At 41.3% G+C, this 13,604-nt stretch overlaps 1 protein-coding gene across 3 annotated transcripts in view; it reads right to left on the bottom strand.

Moving 5' to 3' along the window:
- Window positions 1-7,213: 7,213 nt before the first annotated feature.
- Window positions 7,214-13,604, bottom strand: part of MAPK12 (mitogen-activated protein kinase 12) — a 44,201-nt gene continuing 37,810 nt past the window's right edge. For 2 of the 3 annotated variants that reach the window (XM_075492927.1, XM_075492917.1), the window contains 4 exons: window positions 13,477-13,556; window positions 12,612-12,690; window positions 10,825-10,998; window positions 7,214-10,028 (listed from right to left, as the gene is read on the bottom strand). In XM_075492927.1, the coding sequence (XP_075349042.1) occupies window positions 9,958-10,028; window positions 10,825-10,998; window positions 12,612-12,690; window positions 13,477-13,556 (404 nt within the window). In that variant the 3' untranslated portion in view covers window positions 7,214-9,957. The remainder of the gene's footprint in view (window positions 10,029-10,824; window positions 10,999-12,611; window positions 12,691-13,476; window positions 13,557-13,604) is intronic. The other variant, XM_075492936.1, reaches the window with a different exon arrangement.

The raw sequence follows: 13,604 nt of genomic DNA on the forward strand, positions 1-13,604 counted from the left end.
CATAGCAATTCCCACAGCAGGCCTGAGGATCAAATCAACTGCTCCATCCTCACTCCTCCATTTTGTGGGATAGCCCATTAGTATTCATGGCAGACTTTAAATCTTCTGCAAAGGGGGAGAAATAAATTTAAAAAAGCAAAACAAATCAGTCTTCAAACAGAAAGCATAGATGCAATATGCTTTAAAAGAGATGGGGAAGAAAATAAGTTTTTTCTTTCTTTGGGCCTTCAGTCCCTCAGAGTTCAGGGGGCAGTTGGCAGGTTCCTTCCCTTTCACTGTGGCTTGTGCCGCACATTGCCTCTATTGAGATCAAAGACATTTGGTTTCTATTACCCTATCTCGAAGAGAAGTTCACTGATAAAGAAGTCTCCACCCTAATGATTAAACCCTATTTGGATTTAAATACCTGGGCAGAGCCCTTCAGCCTGCAGGCCAGGATTAGAGGGTCCATGACTCCAGCACCCATTTGCTAATCTGGATGCAGACCATGCGTGGTGGCCTGCCTGTGAAATGTTATGTCATTTGGCTTTCACAGCCCTTTACCCTCATCCCAGGGCAATCTTTTTCTTCCAGTGGTGCTACCGGGAAATGAAACAGAGATGAATCCATCCTAAATAGCTACACAACAACAAGAGCTGAATAAATAAGGAAAATTTATAGCGCAATTATTTAGAAATGGCTCAAAATCAAACAGTGCCTAAACAATCTTTAAAACTGTGTTTACTTCTAATTAGTTCATGAAGCTCAGGGAGGGAGAACCAGAGAAATAATTAAGCTTAAGGTTAATCAGGAGAGGCTGATTTTTTTTTTGTCTTAGGACCATTTTCATTCTCTAAATAGCATTAAGGGTTTCATGCTGGTTGCAGTGACCAAAGATTGATAACTGTATCCACAGGAGGCTCTTTTCATTATGGAAACCATAGAGGAGCAAATAGTTTAGAGGGGAAGGTATTTTGAAATCAGACTCAGGAGCATCCCGAGACAAAAGATTTGTGATTGCAGCTCTAGTTTCAGACCTTAAAAGGAGCATGTTTGCCCGACAGCTTCTTTAGCTTTTTTCCCCTGGTAGCGTCTGTCTGATAAAAGCTACCACCACTCCCCATAAGCCTTGCCTTGTTATATATCTACATCTCCACTACAGCATTACTACTGTTAAATGTACTAGGGCAGGAGAGCTTTTTTTGTTTGGTGAGAGAGAAAAATATTTTTAGAAAATACATCCAGAGAGTGTAATGTGAGCACTCAGTTGTGTGGGTAAATGTGTTATATTTCTTTTCTTTTTCTTTTTTTTTAACAATTGGGTGAGATTTTGCCATCCTTACTTATGCTGAGTATTATTTTTCTTCCTGATATTCTATGAAAATGGAACAGAAGTACTGGAGTTATTGACAGGCTGATCCTGTACCCAAGGAAGGCAATGACAGTTTCCATAACCCGTGATTATATCCTGAAAGCCAAGATTCTGCCTGTTTTGCTTATGCGGAGTGTTACAATACATCCTATTGATGTCAGTGCAGTTCTCATGGCATATCTTGATGTTAGCAAGACTGACAAAGGTGGCCAAAATAAACAGGCCACTCATTCCACTCTTTTTGGCAGATTACCTTTCAGGAGATTATATAAAAACGTTTGGTTTGGGAACACGATATTAAAAAAGGATTTGGTATAGAAGGTACTTTGCCCTGCTGTATGGTTGACTGAGTAAAACATCCTCATCCTAGTACCTTGGCTCCAGCAAGGGATGCTGCAGGTGTGTATGCCAAGCTTTAAAGTGAACAGACAGTTTCTTTCCCTGTGCTTACTGGAGTCCTTGCACAGCCATTCCCTCCCTGCACTCCAGTGGGAGAAGCCAGCTTGGGTCTGTGCCCACACGTGTGAGAACATTCACTTGGCTATTTCTTTTTTTGAGGATTAGTGGCGTTTGATTTACTTGTTAAGAATACTGCTTGAGTAGATAAAGCTAACACAGACAAATGAGGGAAACTACTGCTTCAAATTCTGCCTACTTCCAAGTTTTCATTTTTTTCCTTTCCAAGAGGAATGGACCGTTTCTGGTTCAGGCTCTTCACAAGCAGCCTTACTGACATGCCCATGTTTTTTAAGACCTAACATTCCTGGACAAGAAGAAAGAGATGTAGTCTTCTTTAAACCTATTAATTCATCACAAAGGATGTATGAACCAGCTGATGATGTCACATGACCATATTAGAGAAGAATTTATTAACCTTAAGGGAGCCCTCAGGCACCCTCTGGTATGAATTTGGCACATTAAGGCAAGTCAATCTTTGGGGCACAGCGATGCTCTCTGCTTGCTCAGCTCTTCAGCCTTTCCTGAGCATCTTCTCACGGGAGGTCATGCTTACCCCACTGCTAAGATTTGAGGTTACAGTGCAAAGTGAATTTTCCCTTTACATAAATAATTTATATCTCAAAGTACTTTAATGGTGCCAAACACTAGCTATGGAAAGCAATTCAAAAGCTGGAAGACATGCAGCAGGTTCGTAACATTAATCATATCCAAGCCAGGTGAACAAAACCACTAATCCAGCCATAAAGCATAAAAGGCTATAAAATCCATTGAGAAACCTTAGGAAAAGTAGTTCATGTTCTGTTTTAGAGACTTAAAATGGCACTACTGAGTAGCTATAGTAATTATAGTTATAGTGAGCTGTTTGTGAAGAGAATCCCACTTGTTTTAGAGTCTCCAGATAGTCACTTGTTTACATATGGTCATAGTTCCACACCTGTTCTAATAATTCAGCAACCTTAATGTAAAGCACTAACAGTGTTCAGAAGCTGTACGCAGAGTCATGTTTAAAGCCTGTAATGCGATGTGGGACTGGGAGTTTATTTGTGTCCCTGGTGACTTAGCCCTCCCGCTCTACCAGAAGGCAGGACTCGACCTCAGCATTCACAATATTCTTGCTGCTGTGGTTTTACCTCTCTCATGAGTCCAGTTGTTTATTTAAGATAGTAGTTATGCCTTTGAACAATCGTCCTGTATTGTTTTTTCTTTGTTTAAAGGAAATTTGTGCTCTCTTGCAGTTATTTTCCTTCCTATCTTATCATTACCTTTTGCACAAATGCATCATGTATGAAAAATGTTATTAGGGCAAATGATGTTGTCATGACATTTACTTGGTCAAAATCCTGTTAAAAACAAATGAGAGACTCACAGTGACTTATAGTAGATTTGCCAAATGGCAGGGAAAATACGTATTATTTCCATTTTATTTTGGAGCACTGCCAATAAATCTTTTCAACTTGACCCTAATTTAATGTAAACCACCATGTCTAGGTCAGGGCAGAAGGGGGGGGAGCAGCCAGAGACAGCGGCAGCCCTGGGCGTGGGGTACCTCCCTGGGGATGGGGACAGGCCAGGCTGAGACGTCAGCCCGCAGGTGGTGGTGGCTCGGTGGGACCCATGGCCGGGCAGGTGGCTGCGTGGCAGCGGGAGCTGCAGCTCAGGCAGGGCCAAGGCGAGAAACTCAGCTGGAACGGGCTCCCCCGGGCCAGGGTTTGGCCCCGTGACGTCTGGGAGCCTCTCACCAGGGTCACCACAGGGAAGGGGCCACCCTTGGCTGCATTGGCTCTGAGCTGGCCCCCAGCCCTGGCAGCCAAACCTCCGGGAGCCCCCGGGGATGCTCTCACAATCCTTACAGCAGAGCTCACCATCACACTTTCCTAAACAACTACTTAACAAAGGCCGCATTTTTATTATTTTATGGCTAGAGGACAACAGCACAAAGAGATTGCAGTCATATGCACCCGTCAGTTTGGGGTGAGCACAATTTTCCAGGCACCGTTGGCTCTGTAGCCACATCTGTGCTAGTAAATTAACCACGCCTGGAGTGGTTTGCTGGATCTAATAAGCCCAGCTGGCAAGAAACTGCCCAACTCCACGCCCAGCTCCAAAGCCAGCTGATGGCATCCCATTGCCTGTTAGGAGCACCACCGGGCCATCGCCAGCTCCTCAGCTGTGCTGAGGGAGTCGCAGGAAGACTGCAGCTGCCCTGGGCTGAAAGTGTGTTAGCGATTTAACAGAGCAGGCAGCTGAAGTTCAGTACCTGGTGAGTTCGCTAGTGTAGAGCCCATGTGTCCCATGCACAGCTCCCACTGGCTCGCACGTGCAAGCTCAGAGCACTCCCTGCTTGCAGCAGGCGCCGAGCTCTCCAGCCAACTAGCCAAAACAGAAGGAACAGTCAAAGGCAGCTTTGGCGGACATGGGGAGAGGGATCTATAGCTTCTACAGGGGATCATTTTGGATACCACAACCATGAGACAGTGCTTTCATGTCCTGCACTCCACCTTGTCCTAGTGATCACATAGTTGCCACCTTCTGCAAGAGCTAGGGGGCAGGAGCTATAATCTCTTCCGGTAAAAACCTCCTAACACATTCCTAGAGAAGACTTAGTCATTACCCTCAATGAAAGTGATACCACATGAAGAAAAATAACATAAAACCTATGTGATAAAACACACAGATAAGGAACTCACGATCACTTGGGTAAACTGTGTTGACAGTAGTAATGATATGGACAGATTGAGACTGTTGGGACCATGATGAACCTCTGAGATGAATCTCCTTGTAGCTACATTTTTGCCTGGAAATCCAGAATTAAGAACCCTAGCTAACACATGCACTGGAGATGCCTTACATTTAATGTAATCATTTAAATGGAATCAAACATTTGCCTGATTTGATCATCTTGTTCCAGCAAGATGGAACAACATACATGTTTCTAGAGGAACCTACATTTCTGAAGGATGCTTTCTGGGGAGTTCCCTGCAGTGTTGTGCTTCCCTCATCAATATGCAAACCTGCTCTTAAAAAGGTGCCCTGCTTCAGGACTAGCGGACATTTTGTGTGCACTAGTCATGCTTCCTCTTTATTCAAAGGTTATACTATGTTAATTTTCTGCATTAAATAAAAAGTCTTCTTGGGATTCTTTTAAAGAGTTCAAACTCTAACCAAAAATACTTGGTTACTCCAGCCATGGTTCAGGACTCTTCCCGAGTAGCAATTTTCATTCCTTATAACTGACCTTTATTTTATAATGTATCCTAGATCTTGAGAGAGGGGTTTGTGTTAGAGAAAACTTCAGTTAATGTTTTTCTGATTACACTTCTCAGGCATATTTTCTGTCCTTACAGTAGCACACTACCATTTTTATGAAAAAGGAAATTCAAACCTGACTCAAACCCAAAAATGTAAGGAGTTTCCTAGGAAAATGGTTGGGCACATGCCAAAGTGGAACTACTTGGCGGCAGGAACTCTTGTCATGTGCAAATGGGGCTTTTAAAATGCCTGAAAAAAAGCTGCCTTGGCCCAGGCCCCCAGTGGACTAAATGCTCGTGGTTTTCTGAGCAGTATAATTTTACTGTTATAACCGGTGATAATATTACTGTTATAGTAACAATAATGAATTTCCCATTAATATCAGACTGAATTGGATTAGGTGGCAGTCTTTGGTTGTGTTGGTATCACGAGCGTCACTCAGATGAGAGCCTCGTTGCTGCAGGCACCATGCAAACCCAGCAAGAGACATTTCCTGCTCCCTGCGAGCACGTGCCCCAGGACACTGCATGGCAAAACCGAGAGCATTCTCAAATGAGACCTGAGCAATTTCTTTCTCTACATTTCATTTGATGCTTCACCAGTTGCCTCGTTTTGCCTCTTTTGCCTCTCAAAGGTAACAGCACATTCAAAATACTTCAGTGAAAGGCGTTAAGACTTGCACGCCTGGATCACTTAAACTTAGCTGGGAAATGCACCTTGTCACTTACTGATGAAGCAGACCTTGGAATGAACTGGAAAACTCCAGCATGGAAATGTAACGAGGTTAAGCGTAAAGGAGCTCTGTTTGCAGAGCAGGATAGCAGCAGATAAAAATAATGAATCCTTAAATTACTTTCCTTGTCCCCACTTACCTCCTTGCAGAGGGATGCTGTTCCTGGTAGCTATAAAGCATGCATCATTCCCATGCCTGAGAGCTGCATGTGGTTGCTGGGTGGCAATGCAGTTTTTAGATCATTATGTTACTATCCCAGAGGGCTGCAAATAATCTGTGCACAAGAGCTGCTCATTAACTGGTAGTCCATGAAGTTTCAAAGAGTGTCTGTATGATGGAGGTCCTCCTCCCTTGATCTTTCTCCAACTCATGCTTCTGAATTCTGAAAAATACTTTGGAGATTTTACGTGCTGTAGTCCATGAAACTGCTTCTGGTATTATTTGACTTACACAACCAGTTGCCCTACAGTGTATTCAGGAGATGGATAATTAATCAGCAGAGACAGCAGGTGTTATGGGCCCCTATTCTTTCTCTGGTACCTGCAGGGGTCATCTAAAGCCCTACAGAAGTATTTCATACCAAGATCCAGTGAATGATAGCATCCAACAGATGCTTCATCCTCTGACAACCAACCTTAGCTGGAGCAAACCAGAAGCATGATATTTGTATCTGAACAGCAGATCAGAAAGTAGGAAGCTCAAAGAATCCCACCCAGCTCATGTGCCTGGTAGTTGCGAATCAAGAACAAAGTGGATCTTCTGAACACATTTTGCAGTACACATATTAGCACTCACCTCAGTGTTATCCTGTAAAAAACCCAGAAAATAATCAAGAAGTGAAATTGTGAGCCACATCTGGCCCACAACACACTATCAAAATTCAACATGAACGATGAGTCCTCAGTGCAATGAAGACCAATACTTAAGGGGACAATCTTGCTCTAAAACACTCAGGGGGCACATGGGTTTTCAGGGCAAAGGTCCCATATATCCTACTAGAACTCTGTTAACTCAAACTTCCCTGTCCAACTCAAAGATGTATATGCTTGATGACTGTCAACCTGACTTCAGCTTTTAAAATCAGGATGAGGAAGGCAACTGCATTTAAGGACTGAAATCCTGTCTTTCAGAACAAAGCAGAGATGTCTGGTAAAATCCCAAGATGCTGTAAGAAATAATTAGGTGGCAGTAGGACAATCGGATCAGCTCCGTGGCTGACAAAGTTTGGAAAATGGGAGAAAGGTTAGGCTCTGTGGTCTGACTGACTTCCAAAATAAACTACATCAGCAGCTCACATTACATGAAATGTACCTACAATATTAGGTTTCATACAGTTCCCTTATACCAAAAATACTATTTTCAGTAGTGATTATACATTTGGGAATACATATGGGGAAAATAAGACCATTATTGTGTAAAAAACAAACCCCCAACCTTTATTTTTCACAATACATTTCAAGTACATGCAGAACAGATTTACATTTCTCTTTAAGGCAAACAGAAACTGGGTTCTTATTCCTGAGTTGCTTAGCACCAGTAGAAATAGCAAATAAAAACTTAGGAAATATTGTCTCTCCCTTTGAAGCAGCAGCTGCCTCCCATCTCATGCAAAATATTTCTGCTTTCACCTTGCATTTCTTTTAATGAGCTATTTATACTAATAATCTCTATTGCTGTTTGGAGCCATTTCTGCAGATTTCAATCTCCTAGCAGAAACATCTTGCCAAGATGTGACAAAATTCCACATTTGTTATTTTACCTTACAGACTGTTTGCTGACTAGACAGCACAGCAGTACCTCTGTCTTTGCTGGCACATGCATCAGGGTCTTCTCTTCAGTTATTTTAAGAGTTCTGTATTCTCCCAATATCTAGAAAAAACCAACATTATCTTCTTATGTCTTTCTCACGCAGGCTAGCTGCTTCTCCAATACTATGTCAAGATTATGAAGGGAAACGTTCACTTCAGCCAGTGGAGGTTTTTAGGGCTTGACTTCACTAAAGCTAAAGCGGGAGGAATCGAAAATGCCTATTGAAGTGTTGGCATTTACAAAGACAATGCAAACCAGTTTTTCAATGAAAACACATGCTCCCTTGAAGGCTAACATTTGAGCCACTTGCATTATCTCAAGACTTCAGACATTTGCTAGAATTTAGGATGTTGAATTTCCATTTAAAATACAGAGGGAGCATTTTCAAAGAACTCTGTGACATTCTGCCATTGCCCTTGACTGGCTCTATCAAACCCACCAATTCCAATAGACACTCTTCTCCCATGACTTTTAAGAGGACCACAGGGCATGATCCTAAAAGGGAAAACATCTATTCAGTAAAAAATAAAGTTCCAGTTCCTATTTAACATGAAAGTGTAGTCCAAGCAGAAAGTCAATAGTGCAAAATGGAGTATGACTCTTAAGTGTGCCTTCCTCAGTGACCTGTAGTGTGGAAAAATGTTTTGTTTCAAATTACATTCTCTGCTTTTTTTGCATGCATTCCTGAAACTATAGTTTTTAATGACTTGTCAAATACGTCAATAATTCAAGGTTTCTTTTACCATTTAGTCTCTCTAGGTGCCCATCTCAGCTAATCAATGCTTATCACAATTTTTAAACAAATGCTAATATTTACAGGTGTTTAACTTAAACATTCATTGAAAGAAACAGAACAACTTTGCCTTGATTAAACTTCTGTTTAAATTGGTTATTAAAGCAAAAAAACCCAAGTAATTTCTTACTTCTTTTTCAGTTATTACCTGCTAAGACCAAATGTCTTTGTTCGCAACTGTTTCACTCAGTGGCAACACACAACAGCATATTGCATTGGGAATAATCCACATTCAAATAGTCAACTGTAGAGAGATTACCTTTAACAAGGACAAGCAATCTCACAAAGAAATTCCAAACACCAAAGGTTTGCCAATTTCTTTTTCCTACCTCTGAGAGATTATTACAAACTAAGCACCTAGGAAAATACAATACATGAACCCAGACAGTAAGAGGAACTCATGAAGTGTCTAACCAACATCCCATCAGGAAGCTGACTCCCTCTGGTAAGGCACCTCCCAACAGAAGGTCTGAGAGTTTCCCCCCCAAGTAAGATGAGTTCAAAAGGCTAAAAAAAGGAATGGTTGTTTTTCTGCACCTGGCAACACCTCTATACACTGTGAACGGAACAGCTTGCTGCAGGTATTCTCAATGAACAGCTGCAGCGTAGCATTTTTATCCTAATTTTATTTTCTATAATGTGACCCGCGTGCAGCTTTATTTCTAAAATCAGCACTGCTGATTCTATAACCAGTACATCCTCTGAGAAGATGTACTGTTTCAGTGATCATTTCAATACTAAGATGCTAGAGAGATTACAAAATTTGAGAAAGTCTTAAGAATTTCTCCCTGGAAATCCTTGATCCCTAGTCTATTACACAAAGAGACTGCACTGTATGCAGAGGAAAAAATTGTACCCCTTGACAGTGATTGTCTAGCACCTGTTCATCTGGTGCGTTTGTCAAATCTTGTCCTGCTATGCTGGTTACTTTGAAAAAATCTAGGACGTCGACACTTCTCTGCTTCTTGCCTCTTGCCCAGATCTGTCAAAAATGGCTGGATCTCAGGTTCTACTCCACTCACACAGGACGGGACACAGGCATTCATTCGGGCTGTGTCTCTGCTACCCGCTGCACTAGCTGAGGTAGCAGAAGCTGATTAGCCTCCCCAGGCATCTTACTGAGGTGAAATATTCCAGAGGAGGTCACATGAATACTTCTTGCATTCAAGACAGTTCAATGGCCTTGGAGAGCAGTCATGGCACATCTCTGACATGCCCTGTGTCTCAGCTTGCTTAGGGTGGTAACTTGTACTCTTCTGATCTCCGATTTGAAGAATTAGTCCTACCTTCTTTTTTGAGGATGGCAACAGGTTATTATAGTCTGAATCCTTTCATGCAGAAGGAAGAAGTCGTAGGCAAGAATAAGTTTCTGGACAGTTTTGAAATGCTACTTCCAAAGGCACCAACTTCCACTTGCAGAGTAAAAGACATTGCTCTTTCTTACAGTGCAGATGAAACAGATTACATCCAGTTTATTTATAAAAGTTTTATACACCTGAAATATCACAAACATTTACAACTTTCCTGCTTTCTTCTGATTTGTGAAGTGACTGAGTCATACAACTACACCGCTGTCTCCTTTGACTCCGATGTCTGTGGTGGCTGGAAGTTCAGTATCTCTTTGTATGTAATGCCTGCAAAACAACAGAATAAACATAGTGTTGCTGAATCAAAAAAGGAGCTGCACAGACATGAGCAAGGTGCAACCCCCAGCATGGTTAGGCTCTGATCTAGGTCAGGAAGAGAGAGACCTCTTCAGGCAAAAAAGAGAGAAAGAGTACAAAAAGTAAGGGAATCAAGGATCGTTTTTTCACCATTTCAGATTTGAAGAAGTAGCCCAATACTGAAATGTTATAGCTGCTTTCAAAGGGATGCGAGCATTGACTTTACAGTATAGGGGGCAATATCCTCAGAAAGAGCTACTGAGCACATCAGCTTTAAAGGACAAGTCCTCGCTTAAAAGCCAAAATACAAACCTCTGATGTTAGATGAAAACTAGATTCAGACTTAAATCTCTGCTGAGATAGATATGTTTTCTCTCCCTGAGAGAACCTAACTTAAAATTAAGGCCAGCAACCGTAGCAGTCCTATAGAGCCAAGAGGTGAGGAATCTGCCTGTCCTATCCACTGGAAGGAACATGTTACAGAAATGGTTTCTTTCCTACATTGCAGAAGATGGGAGGACAGACACATGAGGAGAAGGAGGAGAAGAGCCTCTGTTAGGAGGCAGAGAAGAAACCTTTGGGGATTGTTCCAGGAGGAATTGATAAGAGGAACACTGGCTTATCAATAGCATTTCTCTGTCTTAATGCTGTCTACTTACTCTGTTCCCTCAAAAGCAGAGAAAGTAACTTGTAAAGGGGAATATTCCTATTTCTGGATAGCCTTTCTATCTGGTCATTTTTTAAAACATCACAAAACTAAACTCACGCTTCCACTCATCTAGCGGAAGCTCCATGTTATCAAATGTGTCATCATACTTCTCAGCTTCAGTTTCTTCCTCAGCGTCATGAATTGGTTCAAAGTAAGGATGCATCAAAGCCTCAGCTGCTGTGACTCGCTTCTCTGCATCCAGCACTAGCATCTTCTCCAAAAGGTTTACAGCTATTGAACAGAAAACAAACAGTACATTCAAGTCATGCCACTGATTCCAGCTTGTACACAGTAATGTTGCCCTGGAGATATATCAAATAAACACACAGAGTTATAAAGCAGAATCATTGGGTGTTCATTCTATAGCCAGTGAGGCCCGTCTGCATGACAAAACAGTGTCGTGAGCAAGCTGGGGCGTGTACAAAGCCTGATGCAATGCAGAGATGCTCCCTTGCTTCTGTATGCAATACAGCCACATCGCCTCAGCTAATAACTTCTCTGCTCCAGGACCACTGTGCTTGGGGCTTTCCCAGGTGTCTTTCATCACTGCCGCCACTGTGTTGTGGTTCTAAGGTATATCACGACCTGACAGCAGCAGAATGAACAGGTGGGTGTAGAGCTAATGAGAATTGCTCTGTGTGTGACCAAATCCAAGCCCAAGTACACTTTGAAGTTCACTAAGACAAGTCAGTTGTCCATGCTCAGAATCTCAGTGCTGACTTTATCTACTATGTGTTTTTGACCTCAGCCAAAACAATTCATGAAAATCTTGTATGTTCCTCTCCAGTGGATTTTGGATCAGGTTCACTGTTAGACTGTCAAAATGGGCTAGTGTAAACAGAGATGATGAATGATTTGTTTATTCTGTTTTTCTACCCTGAAAGAACGTTCCTGGGTTGGGTGGAGCAGCTGAAAGGAAGAAGAGGCAGCAGCGTGGGACAGGATGCTACGCTGCAACTCCTGCTTGCCACATCGTGGACTCTCTCCAGCCTTCTCTCCCAGACCATGAGCAGTTAGTTGTTCTCTACATAAGGAGCAGCCAGATGGGCACAGAAGCTATAGAAAGAAATGTCCTTAAAAGTAAATGGAAATGTGTAGAGTTGGCTGTAGCTGAGAAGGTCAGTGAGCTAACCATGCAGTCAGGGTAAGAGCTGCTTATTAATCATGTTTATTTCTACTGTATCTGAACATGCAATTTTAACTCCTTAAATTGAGAAGATTCAATTATCCTAATTGATATTCTAATAAAACTGGCTTTGTGAGTGTTCAGGTCACTGGGGAATGATAAGGTTTGGGCAGAGCCACCTCAGAGCTCTGGCTGCCTCGAGTCATGTCACAGTTATGCACACTTGGTATGCTCTTCTGGCTGTTTATATCTATCAAATCCAAGCCAGTGCTTCTCAGGAATGCACAGATGTTTCTCAGGATGTATTCATTCCATGACTAAAATGTCAGCTTTCTATTTGCTTGCATTTCTACTGTAGATCAGATTGAGCTTTCAGAATTATATTTCAAATACAATACACAGAAAAATTTATTACATATATTTAATTTCCCAGGGCTCTTGAGAAAGCTGCTCCAGTAAAATCATTAAGCAGATGCTGGATTGGAGCCTACAACACAAAATACTTCTTTTTTGACTCTTCTGAGAAACATCTGATTCCTGGCAGGGTCTAAACTTGGCAAAGTTCAGCCACTAAAATCAAAGTTAGGAATTATGGAAAGCAAGAGATAGAAAAGTATGAGAACCATCACATAACCTATCACAGGACTGATACTGCTGCTGCCTCCAATGCAAACACAAGAACAAGACCAATTGTACACATCCACACAAACTGTCTTACCCAAAGGATTCGCATACTTCAAGATGGATGCAAAATCTTTTTTCTGGACTTTTGGGAGGCTTTTGATATAGTTTTTTGCCTTAAAAGAAACATGAATATTAAATTAGACCTTTGCCGCCTTTGTAATGTGACAACATTAACTATATGCTTAATAGGTAACTCACTAGTGCTTTGATAGCACATTGCACAAATTGATTTTTTTGGGGTCATAAACCCTGATTATATTCACCTTCCTGTTGAAAGGAACTTTTTTTTTAAAATCAAGCCTTAAAATGGTGATTAAGAAATGATAATGTAAAGCTTTAATTATTAGTGCTAAATATTTAATATATTAATTAGAATAAATATGTATGCATAATTTGAAAGAATGTCATAGTGTGTTTACAGGAATCTCTAGAAGTGAACCTTATACAGTAATTCATTAGTATTTAAATTGTATAGTTAGTCTAATGATGAATTTTAGTTTTTTTCTAGTAGGGGCCTAAGGATTCTAGAAGGACATCCACACAAGAATAGGAAAGACAAAGTCAGAGACATCTGCAGAACAACTGGGTTTTCTGAATAGATTAATGTGTTCAGTACATTTCCGATAAAGGTAGTAATGCATCAGCTCAACTGTTTATATGGTACACACTGGAAATTTTGAAGTATTTAAATATATAGATTTTTCAAGTGTCCTGATCATTTTCTGTGCCCCCTTAATCTGCAGTAACTATTCTGGGTGTGCAAAGCACTTCAGGGCAGAGATGTACCATCAGGGGTCATTTCAGTAGTCAATACATATTATCTCAGCCAGTCTAAGAACTGAGCATGGCTTAAGTCAAATTAAGACATGTAAAACCAACTGACAAAGCAGAATACTCACATCTTGACTCTGCAGTTTTTGAACAAAATCTTGAGTTGGTGTACCTGTTATTTTCATTATTTCTGTGAGTTGGTCCAGATCTGAATACCAGAAATAAGGAACAAAGTCTTTCACCATAAAACTAAACA

The sequence above is a fragment of the Mycteria americana genome, chromosome 1 (assembly GCF_035582795.1).
Source record: "Mycteria americana isolate JAX WOST 10 ecotype Jacksonville Zoo and Gardens chromosome 1, USCA_MyAme_1.0, whole genome shotgun sequence".
NCBI classification, from domain to species: Eukaryota; Metazoa; Chordata; class Aves; order Ciconiiformes; family Ciconiidae; genus Mycteria; species Mycteria americana.